The sequence below is a fragment of the Propithecus coquereli genome, unplaced genomic scaffold, assembly GCF_000956105.1.
Source record: "Propithecus coquereli isolate 6110/MARCELLA unplaced genomic scaffold, Pcoq_1.0 Scaffold148, whole genome shotgun sequence".
Taxonomy (NCBI): domain Eukaryota; kingdom Metazoa; phylum Chordata; class Mammalia; order Primates; family Indriidae; genus Propithecus; species Propithecus coquereli.
This window is the reverse complement of record NW_012139191.1, coordinates 5,617,949-5,630,833: the sequence shown is the minus strand read 5'-3', so window position 1 is coordinate 5,630,833 and position 12,885 is coordinate 5,617,949. Positions and strand designations below refer to the sequence as shown.

General features: G+C 56.4%; 1 protein-coding gene across 1 annotated transcript in view; it reads left to right on the top strand.

The window, feature by feature from the left end:
• The window catches only part of LOC105806877 (PR domain zinc finger protein 15), a 49,584-nt gene extending 36,762 nt beyond the window's left edge, over window positions 1-12,822 (top strand). The window contains exons 18-23 of the mRNA XM_012640086.1: window positions 2,802-2,933; window positions 4,500-4,583; window positions 4,910-5,085; window positions 9,430-9,510; window positions 11,080-11,289; window positions 12,343-12,822. Of these exons, the coding sequence (XP_012495540.1) occupies window positions 2,802-2,933; window positions 4,500-4,583; window positions 4,910-5,085; window positions 9,430-9,510; window positions 11,080-11,289; window positions 12,343-12,822 (1,163 nt within the window). The remainder of the gene's footprint in view (window positions 1-2,801; window positions 2,934-4,499; window positions 4,584-4,909; window positions 5,086-9,429; window positions 9,511-11,079; window positions 11,290-12,342) is intronic.
• Window positions 12,823-12,885: the final 63 nt, after the last annotated feature.

Below are 12,885 nucleotides of genomic sequence, written 5' to 3'. Positions count from 1 at the left end.
TTTTTTGAAAAATTAGCCAGGTGTGGTGGCACACGGCTCTAGTACCAACGCTCTGGGAGCTCAGAGGTTGAGGCAGGAGGATCACTTAAGGCTAGGAGTTCAAGACCAGCCTGGGCAACATAATGAGACCCCATCTCTACAAAAAATAGTTTTGAAAAACGAGCCAGGCTTGGTGGCGCACACCTGTAGTCTCAGCTGTTCAGAAGGCGGAGGCGGAAGGATGTCTTGAGCTCAAGAGTTTGAGGCTGCAGTGAGCTATGATTGTGCTGCTGCACACCATTCTATGTGGCAGAGAGACACCCTGTCTGAAAAAGTAAATAAATAAAAAATGTCACAAACACTGGCTGTGACAGGCGGTCGGACGTGGAGATGAGCGTTGTTGTCTCTTTCTGTCTCTGGGTCCGGGTTCCCCGTGGCCGCGTGTTAGCTCTGTGACGTAGCAGGCGTGCGCCTCGGGTGCACACGGAGCAGGGTGCCGGGTCGGGCGGGTCGGTAGGAGCCGCTTCCTTTGGGTCAGGTTCACCCACTTAACTCTGACCTCGAGGAAACCGTCCCGCCCAGGGTCAGCGCCACGATGCCGGCTGTGCCAGTCACACCTGGAGACGCTTCTCGTGCCGGTTCCAGGGGTGGGCAGCCGGGCAGTGTCTGCCACAGTTAGACGGAGCTAGAAGTTTATCCTGTGTCTTTGCGGCGTGAAGGTCTGTTTGCAGTGGGAAGATAGGCAGTGTGTGTCCCCTGCAGCTTGTTTGTGACAGAACGACTTCAAACACCGAGGGATTAATTACACCTGCTGTGGTGGTGCCTCAGGGCCTCCGCACCTGCTGTTCCCCATGCCAGGAATGCTCTTCCCCCAAGTACCTCTTGGCTCCTCTCACACTTGTTCCAGGTCACCTTTTCAGAGGGCTCATCAGCAGGGATCCCCTGACACCCCATCTGATGAACTGGGGCCTCAGCCGCACCCTCCCCTTCCCCGTCCCACTCCCCCTCCCCCCAGCCTCTGCTCCATCCTGCTTCTCCATCCCTTCTCAGATGACACTGCTGTGTTTGCTTGGTTTTTGTTTGTTTTTGAGACACGGTCTTACTTTGTCATCTGGGCTAGAGTGCAATGGTGTCATCACAGCTCACTGTAACCTCCAACTCCTGGGCTCAAGCAATCCTTCCGCCTCAGCCTCCCGAGTAGCTGGGATAACAGGCGTGCACCACCACGCCTGGCTAATTTTTTAAATTTTTTGTAGAGACGGGGTCTTGCTATGTCACCCAGGCTAGTCTTGAACCCCTGGCCTCGAGCAGTCCTCCCTCGGCCTCCCAGAGTGCTTGGATTTCAGATGTGAGCCACCACGCCCAGCCCACGTTTGCTTGTCTGTTCCTCTCCCCCACTTAGAATGGGGACCTCGTGAAGCCAGGGACTCCGTCTGGCTCACTGCCCAGGGCCTGGTGTGCACACAGTAGGAGCTCAGCATTTGTTGGAATGCCACGAGTGGGATTTAGCTGTTGAAACCAATGTGCTTGAGGGGTTTGCAAGGCCAGGGCTGATGTCCTTTGTGGGAGACACAGAAAGACAAGCACTTGAGGATGTTGTCGCTCGGTGGCACCGGCAGGCTGGAGAGAGGAGGTTCTGTGCAGTGTGACACTGCCCCGGGGGTGTGGCCAGAGGGGTGCCAGCACCGGCCCAGTGTGTGCTGGGCACCATCGTGTGACCTGAAGGTCAGGTTGCTGGACCACCAACCCCTAACCCAACCTTTCGTCACCTGTGGTTTTTGTCACTGAGTGCGTATGAGTTTTTTAAATCAAAAAGTTTAAGAGTGATTCTTTGAGGTACAGTCTCTTTGTGGTTGACACGGGCTAGCACTTGCCCCGCTCCGTGGCGTCTGCATGGGCACCGCGGCGTCCTCTCGGGGGCACGTGCTCCCTGTGGCTCAGGGCGGTTTTCTCAAGGCAGGCGAGGCTGCCCGGCCCCCGGTTTCACAGTTCAGGCGGGAGCTGGGTGAAGTTCGCCTGTCTCCGGCAGCTGTAATGGGGGTTTTCTGGGAAACCTGGTGAGTGAGCGGCATCGGAAGGGAACAGCCGGCAGCTTCAGAGAGAGCTGTTTCAGTGCAGTCGTTTTCCTCCTCCAAATGCAGAGGCCGACGGCAGTGGTCTGGACATGCCAACTCCACCGCTGCCCTGCGCAGCACAGCGCAAGTCGTCCCTGGCCCGGCCGCTGCCCCTGGGCTGGGCCCACTTGCAGCCGGCAGGACCGGACGGGGTCTGCCCGGTGCGTGTGTGCCCTGCACGGCTCGCGCACCGAGCCGGCTTGCCCCCCAGCCTGTTCCGGGGCCTTCCCTTCCCCCCTGGCCTGAGTTAGCCAGGTTGTGCCTATTTGTTTAAGGAGCGGAAACTCCTTAAGATCAGCTTCTTTAAGTTAAACTAAAAGTAGGTTGAAAGTCACTCTTTAAACCATGTAGTGTCCTAATCTTAATTACGTCACCAAGGTCCAAGGAAACCTTAGTCACACTAGTGGGTCTCCCCACATGGTCCGGTGGGGCCACGGCGGTAGCACCTGAAGTTGGCCGACAGCCCTGGGCGTTGCGTGTGGCCGTCAGGTGCAGGGCCAGACGCCAGCAGAGCTGAGCACTTTGGGTGTCACAGCCAGTCTCCAGGGATGGTACCCGCCCAGGTCTTGCTGGTGGCGGTGGGGGGAGCCGTGGGACCCGCACCCCACGGCGGCCCCTCACCGGCGGCACTGCCTGACACCTGCGCAGGGGTGGGGTCTGCGTGGTGGGCGTGGCCGCTCTCTGATCCCCGCCCCCGCTCCCCGCAAGGCATGAAGACCAAGCACGCGCTGCGCCACCACATGAAGCTGCACAAGGGCATCAAGGAGTACGAGTGCAAGGAGTGCCACCGCAAGTTCGCGCAGAAGGTCAACATGCTCAAGCACTACAAGCGACACACGGGTGAGTCCCGCAGCCGCCTCGGTGGCAGGCGCCAGGCGGGGAAGCAGGCGGGCGTCCCGGTGGACACGTCATGCGAAAGGGCCACCTCGAGACGCCGCCCTTTCGCTGGGTTTTCTGGGTGACCCCCCAGAGTAGTGGGTAAGCAGCTGCATGCGTCAGAACTTCGCTCCCAGGGGCCCTGTCACACGCAGCCCCGTGCACACAGGAGCTCAGCGTGCTGCGCAGCTTTGTCGGGGCGTCTGGCGATACCCGTCAGTTCTTAGCTGTCCCCCATCCACTCAGCCGTCTTCCCTGCGGGCGTCTGTGCCCAGGACACGGTGCTCAGCGCAGGGCCAGAGAGGCATCTCAGTGTGAGCTCTGCAGCGGGAGCCCACGCCATGGTCCCCAGGGCCCCTAAACCACATGTCGAGTCCTACCACCATCTGACCCCCTCTCCCCAGGGCGGCCCAGGCTGCCACGTGGCTCTGCCGTGGGTCCCCTGGCGTGTGGGCGCCTGCACTTTTCCGGAGCCGCACCGTCCTCCTCTTTCCTGGGGGAGCTCTATCCGTTACTCACTTTGCCTTTTCTGGGACACTCTCCTGCTCCCCAGAACTGAGCCACGTGCCCTCTCTGGGTTCTCAGAACACCCCACACTCTGCCTACCGCCCGCCTGCCAGCCCACTGGGCTGTGGTGGCCTCTGTCCCATCATCCCAGGGCCCTGTGCACACGAGGTGCTCAGTGAACTCTCGCAGGAGTGAGGGCACCTTTTAAAATCCCTCACCTTGTTTCCATTGTTTGGGGGGAAACCTTTGTTTAAAGGCATCCTTAGAGGCCACCTCCCATCAGTCTGGGGAGTGGAACAGGGGCTGACTCCATCCCCTCGCCCAGCCGAAGGCGGACGCGGACCCACCCTGCTCTGGGGCTTCAGTCCCGCCCTGGGAAGGGACGTTTCAGAGCCCTGTGCATGGGGGCCGCGGGGAGGATCGGGGGCCTCTGGTGTCCGTGTTACAGTGTCTGCTCCCGGCTCTTGCCGGGCCAGTCCCAGGCCAGGACTGACTGAGCACTTACCTTTGAGTCAATAGAGAGTCAGATCAGCTCTGATTTAATCATTATAGTAAAGGTTCTTTTTAACCATATTAATTTTGTGCAACTGTAGCAATTCCATTGTCTCTCGTGCTTGGTGTGCCTCTGCTCTCCTTGCACGTGGTCCTGATTTCAGTTATTACTCCAGCTCTCCTTGTGTGTATCATGTATGATGCCTGGATCTTTTTGCGCTGAGGGGGGTGTAGATAAATGAATGCATTAAAGTGGTTGTTTTCCTCTGTGAGTCCCACCCCACCTGTGTCCTCAGAAAACTTCCCACATCTCATTACTTTTTGACATGAAATGTTGCCGCCGAGGGTACGTTTCTCAAGCCCCACTTGCGCTGAGTGTGGGGATGGATGTTCGCGGTCTGCCGTCCCCTGGCAACTCACCTTCTCCCGGCGCTGCAGTTACTCACGCACGTCAGGGTGAGACATCCTCTGGTGTGACTCAACTTCAGACGCTCATCAGACACGTGGAATTAAGCGTGCCTTTTTCTGCAGGGATTAAAGATTTCATGTGTGAGTTGTGTGGAAAGACCTTTAGCGAGAGGAACACCATGGAGACGCACAAGCTCATCCACACCGGTGAGTGGGCGCCATCTGGGGAACCTTCCGGCTGCAGGCCACCATCTGGTGGGGCTGTCGGAGCGCATGCAGGGGTGGACACACCTGTTCTGTTACATGGACTTTTCCAGAATGGTCAGTGCTGTCTTGGCTTAGCAGTGACCATTGGCCCTCTGAAAGTCAGCCCGCTGCGGCTTCAGTGTCCATTCCCGAATTGTCAGACACCGGCGGGTGCAGACGGGGCTCCGTGGGGATGAGGGCCGCTCGCCTGTGTGCATCTCGACCTGACCCGCCCCGCTGCCTGCACTCACTTGTCTTTCCCTCCCCGCCTGCGCGTGCGTGAGAAGTGGGCAAGCAGTGGACGTGCTCCGTGTGCGACAAGAAGTACGTCACCGAGTACATGCTGCAGAAGCACGTGCAGCTCACGCACGACAAGGTGGAGGCGCAGAGCTGCCAGCTGTGCGGGACCAAGGTGTCCACCAGGGCCTCCATGAGCCGGCACATGCGGCGCAAGCACCCGGAGGTGAGTGCGGCGGCCCAGCGCCTTCTCCCTGCCCTCCGCAGCGCAGGTCTGGACACCCCACCCGTGGTCTGTGCGCGCTTCCGGGTCTCAGACACCCCACCACGCTGGCTCAGGGATCTGTCTCCCTCTGCAGACCCTGAGTTCCTCGAGGCAGGGCCTGGGTCTTGGGTGCCTCTGCGCGCACTGCCTGCCACGTGGAGGTGCAGAGCGGTGAAGAAGGTGGGGTAGAAGAGCCTCAGTGTGCTTCTTGCTAAGGTTATAAACCGTATTCCCCCTGGGGTCAGGGCGAGATGGATGCACAACCTGCCCCTCCCCTGTTCTTCCCTCCAGAGTAGCCAAAGTGCAAAACAGGGTCCTCGTTGTGGTGCTGGGCCAGCTAGAAAACAGCGTTGAGGGCCGGGAGGCAGAAGTTGTTGGGAAGCAAGAGGAGGCCGGCTCGCTTGAAAGCCTGTTCTGTAGGAAGGCCCAGGGATGTTCAGTAGTCAGATGTGTTTTCAAAGAAGCAAACCGACAAAGCAAGGAGAATACAGGGAAATAGTTAGAGCACTGCAAGGGGAAGACTTTCTGAGCGGAAAAGCAGCAAAAGAAGTTGTGTATAAAATATCAATAGATTTGGGGATATGTGCACTTCTCTGTAGGTCAAAAAAGTAAGCAAAGGGCAGACTGAAAAACGTGTGTAGGCTGTTACTATCTTTGCCAGATATAAACTGTTCATACCAAAGGTGATAACCGGCCGGGCAGGGTGGCTCATGCCTGTAATCCTGGCACTCTGGGAGGCCGAAGCCAGAGGATTGCTTGAGGTTAGGAGTTCAAGACCAGCCTGAGCAAGAGTGAGACCCCCCATTTCTACTAAATATAGAAAAATTAGCCGGGCATGGTGGTGCACCTGTAGTCCCAGCTACTTGGGAGGCTGTGGCAGGAGGATCGCTTGAGCCCAGGAGTTTGAGGCTGCTGTGAGCTGATGCCATGGCACTCTAGCCCAGGCAACAGAGTGAGACTCTGTCTCAAAAAATAAATGAATAAATAAAGTTGATAACCGCTCGATGAGAAATGCAAGAGGAACCCAGCGTGTAGCTGGGCACCGTGGTGTGCGCCTGTAGTCCCAGCTGCTCGGGACACTGAGGTGGGAGGGCTGCTTGAGCCCAGGAGTTCAGGGCCAGCCTGGGCAATATAGTGAGACCCTGTCTCAGAAAAAAAGAACCAAGTGTGTACATGGAGAGTCAGTTCATGAAAGAAGAAATACGTATGGTTTAAAAACATTCAAAAAGGCATTCAGCCTCACTGCGAATCCCAGAAATGCCAGTGTTAACGGCAGACGACACTGTCCTTCGCCTGCTGAGTTAGCAGGAGATTTTTAGATTCGAAACGACTGTGCTGGCATGAATTGGGCACTCTCACTCTGATGTTTTTCTTGAAGGTAGCGTGACAGTATTTCTTGAGTGTTTCGTAAGTTATTCCAAGCCCTCGGTGTCCTGCTTTAGGAATGTGATTAATGACAGTGTAGCAGTGTGTCTGCCTGTACACACACGCTCACAGAGAATTCTAAATAAAATGGTAAAATGCTCGTTATATAAATGAAAAAACAATCCACGTGTATATGTCACGCAAGTATATAAAATACATGTCATACACATCGTGTGTGTGTGTAATACTTATGTAATATAAACGAGATAAGTAAAGAAAGGGAAACATCACACAGTGGTTTTCTCCTGGTGTCAAACTTGTGGGTAATTTCGTCCCTTCACGTTTTTCTCCATTTTCTAGGACTCCCTGTAATGAGCACGAATTGCTTTTGCAATTATACAAGCACATTCTGCCTTAAGTGTCCGTCCAGTGATGCCTTAATTTAGAGGTGGTGAATTGCTGTCACTCTCCTCTGCAGACGGTTCGGGTCCTGGAGCTGTGCAGGGACTTGACCGGCTCTCCAGTCTGGCCGAGGGACCATGCCGGCGTGCTCTGCCCTGCTCCCTGCTCGGCGGGAAGCTCGGAGCCCCCTACGCAGGCTCTACGTATTCGCTTCCCACTTAGTGGCCAGCTAGTGTTTGCACCTGGAAAAATAAAGTCCGGGGAGCAGGCCTGAAGTGCCAGGGTCCGGGAGGCTTCCCAGGGCGGGCAGCAGGCCTGTGGGCCCATGAGCAAGGCTGGAGTGCGAGCAGTCTCCGCCTGACTGTGGGGTTTGCAGAGTGAAATGTGTTAATAAGGAGTGTGCAGACCCGGTTTGCCGGCTGGGCGTCTGACGTGCGTTGCTGGGTGGAGACAGTCCTTGCTAACAAAGTCATCTCCCACAGACGCTTTTGCCCGGCGGCCCCCTTTGCCAGGGCTGGTAACCACTTCCTCGTGGAGCACCGTGCAAGGTCACCTTCCAGTGCTCTGCCCCCGAAACCGGGCAGTGCACTCCCTTCCCTGCTCCCTCGAGTCCACGCCAGACAGAGTCAGGTGCACTGCGAGGGGGAAGCCTGAGCGACACGGGGGAGAGCGCAATGGCGGCCCTTTTGTCTGTCTGCTTTGTTCTAGAACCATTTTGTTTCTCCAGCCTTCTAGCATGTTCTCGTGGGTCGTTCCTTTTGCTCATTTCACCCATGACTGTTTCATTCTGTATTGACTCAGTCACACGCCTGCCAGTGACGAGCCAGCCAGCTCATCGCCGCCCTCCCGGGCTTCGCAGTCTGGGTGGGGCACGGAAGGAAAAAGAGAAGTAGACCAAGAGGCAGGGGCATTGCAAACTGGAATAGGTGATGTGGAAGAGGCAGCCCCGGCAGTGGCTTGAGGGGACAGGTGGGACCCCGTGGGCTTTGCTCTGGTCACGCGGGTGCTGCAGCTGAGGCCAGCTGTCCGGGAGTGTGGGGTCAGTAGTCCCCTCCAGCCTGTGGCCACTGGTGCTGTCACAGACTCGAGGAGGGAGGTGTTCCTTGGCGTCAGGCTGACATATTAAACAAACTATTTTCAGAGATTTAGGATTGATACTATTTTGTGACTTCAAGCTATGATCTTTCTCCCTACCTTGAGTGAATATTAACACTAAAAAAAATTAAAACAAAAAACACTTTTCGGCCGGGCATGGTGGCTCACACCTGTAATCCTAGCACTCAGGGAGGCCGAGGCAGGAGGGTGGCTTGAGGTTGGGAGTTTGAGACCAGTCTGAGCAAGAGTGAGACCCCGTCTCTACCAAAAATAGAAAGAAATTAGCCGGACAACTAAAACTAGAAAAAAATTAGCCAGGCATGGTGTAAGCTACTCCAGAGGCTAAGGCAGGAGGATCGCTTGAGCCCAGGAGTTTGAGGTTGCTGTGAGCTAGGCTGATACCACAGCTCTCAAGTCCAGGCAACAGAGCAAGACTCTGTCTCAAAACAAAACAAAGGAAAAAAAAAAAACTTTTCACTTTTGGTCTTATCTCCTAAGAAGAGTAAAGCCAATGAATGCATCTATGTTGGTTCTTTTGTGAAATCAGCTTTCAGACTGTGACTAGGACCCTGATGATGTTGATGGTGGGGGGCGGGGGCAGCCCCTGCAGATGGACTTGTGGTTTTCCCCAGTCTTGCGTAGCGTCTCCACAGCTAGTTCCCTTCTGTACCAACTCCTGATGTCACACACCCCAGCACATTCCACTGTCCCAGTGCTGTGCCCCTTGTCTCACGTGTGATTCAACTCAGTGATCACGGGGACAGTACAGCTAGTGTGAGCAGGGTGTGGGCGGTGGACACTGCTCACCTTGGGCAGGACTCGGTGAGCCGGTGGGAGGACCGTGTGTGCACGGGGGCGTGGTCACGGCGTGACCATCATGTGCTGAGGACACTGGTCCGTGCAGCTGCTGGAGGGAAGGCGGGGGCAGGGCGTCACTCTCTCCCAAAATTGACAAGTGAAGGTCCTTGTGTATGGACTCAGCTAAAAGTTAAGATGTTTAAGGCACAGGTGTCTTATTTTTGGTGATTCCTTGGAGGCAGGTTAACTACCCCGTGTCCTCCCTCTGCTCTTCCCTGGAAATAGCAGAAGAGCCACCACAGTCTCACCTGAAAGCACATTGCTGTGGGCAGAAAAGGGAGGAAACAGAGTCTCCACCCTCGGGGTGGACATGAGATGGTTCAAGGACAGTGCAAGACGGCACCGCCCACCTGAGGTTACCGCAGGACCTTGAATTAGGGGTGAGGGGTCAGGAAGGGTGAGCCTGGACAGGACTCTGGAGACGGTGTTTCGCGGTCGGTCCTGGGCAGAGCAGGGTCGGAGGCACGGGGGTGCCCACGAAGGGGAGTCGGTGACCCGCCTGTGTGGTGTCTGGGTTCCTGCCTGTGTCCGTGAGCGGCCGCTGGCGGGCTCAGCACTCCCCGCTCGCCGCCCCTGTCCTCGTAGGTGCTGGCGGTGAGGATCGATGACCTGGACCACCTCCCAGAGACCACCACCATCGACGCCTCCTCCATCGGCATCGTCCAGGTGAGCGGCTCGGCACAGGTGCGGGTGCTTCTAGACGAGCAGGTGCCTGCAGAGTGGGACCCGGTGGGCTCGGCCAGGCTGCGGGGGTGGCCGCTGGACAATCCCTGAGGTCTGCACCTCGTGTTGCGTGGTCGACTTTCATTCTCTGGTTTTTGGTTGATCTTTTCCCCCAGAACCTTCAAGAATATGTCCTAGTTTGTGTAAAGTTTCTATAACTTCAGTTTTTTGAATACTGGTATATCTCACTTTGGAGAATAGATGGCTTCTAGAAAAAATGAGCATAACTGTTTTATGCAAAATAAGTTTGACCATATTTATTAGATGAACTTACTTTTTTTTTTTTTTTTGAGACAGAGTCTCACTCTTTTTGCCCAGGCTAGAGTGAGTGCCGTGGTGTCAGCCTAGCTCACAGCAACCTCAAACTCCTGGGCTCAAGCGATCCTTCTGCCTCAGCCTCCCGAGTAGCTGGGACTACAGGCATGTGCCACCATGCCCGGCTAATTTTTTCTGTATATTATTTTAGTTGTCCGATTAATTTCTTTCTATTTTTAGTAGAGACGGGGGTGAGCCACCGCGCCCGGCCTGAACTTACTTTTTAAAGGAATTTTTAGTCAATACTTTGTAAAAAAAATTTTATTACAAAGAGAACATGTCGTTCTCCCAGTTGTTCAAGATGGCATGTAAACTGCCGTGTTTGGAGACGGTGCTCTCGAGCACCGTGTGGATTTAGGGGTTGGGTCACGCTGCGTGAGCATGTGGAGGTCCAGGTGCAGCCCCAGAAACCGTGAGCCGTTTCTGCCCCTGGCAGGTCGCAGGTCGCAGGCAGAGGTCGGAAGGGAAGTCCCACCACGAGCGTGCCCTGCCCAGCTCCTGCTGGGTCTGTGTGCTGCAAGGTGGGATGACAGGAAGCACGCGAGGTGTGGAGGTGGCCAGGGTGGGGCGGGTTGCCAGCCACCACTGCCCGAGGCTTCTGGGAAGCCGAGCAAGCTGGCCAAGGAGTCCGCCTGCGTCAGAAGGCCTGGCTGTGGCCCAGTGGTGCCTGGACACTAGCACAGCAGTGTGTGGGGCGGAGGCCCTGTCTGGGTTGGCCATGTAACGCTGGGCCCTCCTTTGCTGTCCCGAAAGGAGATGTCATGCGGTTTTTGTGGTCAAACCCATTTTAATCCAAAAGTGTTTTCTACAGTAAGTTGCTTCAGCCCTGGGGACTAGAACCCTGACTGACAGCATTTCAGCCTTGGCCTGAGCTCACCAGGGCTAAAACATTTCCCTTTATCCAGTGGCTTAAAAAAATTAATTTTTTTAAAGACATTTACATTTTAGCACAGAATTTGGCTTTGAAAAATATGAGGTGTGTGTGATATTCTTAAAACACTGAAACCAAAGGCACTTGCCTCGATCCTTAGAGATGCAAGTACGCACACAGCTGTGGTCACCGGTTCCCGTGGCGGCTCGGTGGCCCAGGAGCCTCCGCACGGACCCGCGAGTGTGCCGCGACGGTGCTGGGGCTGCCCTGACCAGGCGGGACGCAGCCGTCGACCTGGTCGGTCGCTGAAACGGATCTTCCCGCAGCCCGAGCTGACGCTGGAGCAGGAGGACCTGGCGGAAGGGAAGCACGTGAAAGCTGCCAAGAGGAGTCACAAGAGGAAGCAGAAGCCGGAGGAGGGGGCGGGGGCGCCGGTGCCCGAGGACGCCACCTTCAGCGAATACTCGGAGAAAGAGACGGAATTCGCGGGCAGCGTGGGCGACGAGACCAGCTCCGCGGTGCAGAGCATCCAGCAGGTTGGTCTACTCTCTGCGCTCGGCTCAGGCCAGCCGCTTCACGGGAACAGCGTTCCCTAAGCGCGAGTCTGCTCCCGTGACTCCAGTCCCTTTCCTATCCCTGCAGCCTGCAGCGTGGACCTCGCTGGCTGAAGCAGCGGAGACGTCCCATTTCTCACTCGTGTCACGTAGCTTTCCGAGTGCTGAGTGCAAATCACACTTGCCGTTAACGGCTACGTGACGCTCTAGCGTGTTGAAGAGAGACGTCTCCCCCTGGTTGGGGGTGGTTAGGTGGGTTGTTTCCAGTTTTGGGAGGTGACAGATGGCCCGCCTCAGCGCCCTTTTTGTAGAAGTGCAGCTCTGTGCACGCGCTGACCAGCCCGGGAAGCAGGACCTGGGAGCCCGAGGGTTCCTGCAGGGAGGGTTGCAGGGTGAAGGCAAGGAAGGGCGTGGCCGGCCGGTCCCGCCTCCCTGGGTGGAGCCTTGCACCGTGCTCCACCGTCATCGCTTTTGCTTCTGAAGCCCCAGCGTTGGCGCGGTCCGTGTCTGATCCCGCGCGCTGTCGCGTGCTTTTGGAGATGGTAATCCCCATTGCAGAATCCTTGCGTTCGGCCTCCCGTTGCTCTCCGTGAGGAAGAGCGCTGCGTTCTTTCTTACTAGCTGTCGGTACTGCAGATGCTTCTGTCGCCCTTTTCAGCTTCCAAGTTGGGATTTTCGTTTGCCAACAGCCAGGCAGTTTAGAGACGGGAATGGAAAAGGAAGAATCTCCTTTTTGCCATTTTCATGCTAACTTTTCTCTATTTTTCTTCTAGCCAGTGAAATCCATTTGTTTCTCGGTTCTTTCTCATTGCTGCCATGATTCTGTCTGTATCTCATTTCTCTTTGTCACTGGAATTATTTTTCCAGAACAGAATTAACTTGGTTTCCTCTTTCACCAAGGAACTTTGCGCTTCCCTCCCTCGGGCGAGGTGTGTGATTGTCCCAGCACGATACACACAGTGCCTGTGGGGAGGTTACTTTCTTCTCCATTTTGCAGAAACAATGACTGTCTTTTGTCACGTGTGACTGTTCCAGGTGGTGGTGACCCTGGGTGACCCTAATGTGACTGCCCCGTCGAGCTCAGTCGGCCTGACCAACATCACAGTGACTCCCATCACCACTGCAGCCGGGACTCAGTTTACCAATCTCCAGCCGGTGGCCGTGGGGCACCTTACCACCCCCGAACGCCAGTTACAGCTGGACAACTCCATCCTGACCGTGACCTTTGACACCGTCAGCGGGTCCGCCATGCTGCACAACCGCCAGAACGACGTGCAGGTCCACCCGCAGCCGGAAGCCTCCAACCCGCAGTCCGTGGCGCACTTCATCAATCTGACCACCCTGGTCAACTCCATCACGCCCCTGGGGAGCCAGCTCAGCGACCAGCACCCGCTGGCGTGGCGGGCGGTGCCGCAGACGGACGTCCTGCCGCCCCCGCAGCCGCAGGCGCCCCCGCAGCAGGCGGCGCCGCCCCAGGTGCAGGCGGAGCAGCAGCAGCAGATGTACAGCTACTGAGCCCGGGCGGGGGCGGGCGAGACCCACAGCGAGGGCATGTTGGATGTTTTTAGATTTGTTTGC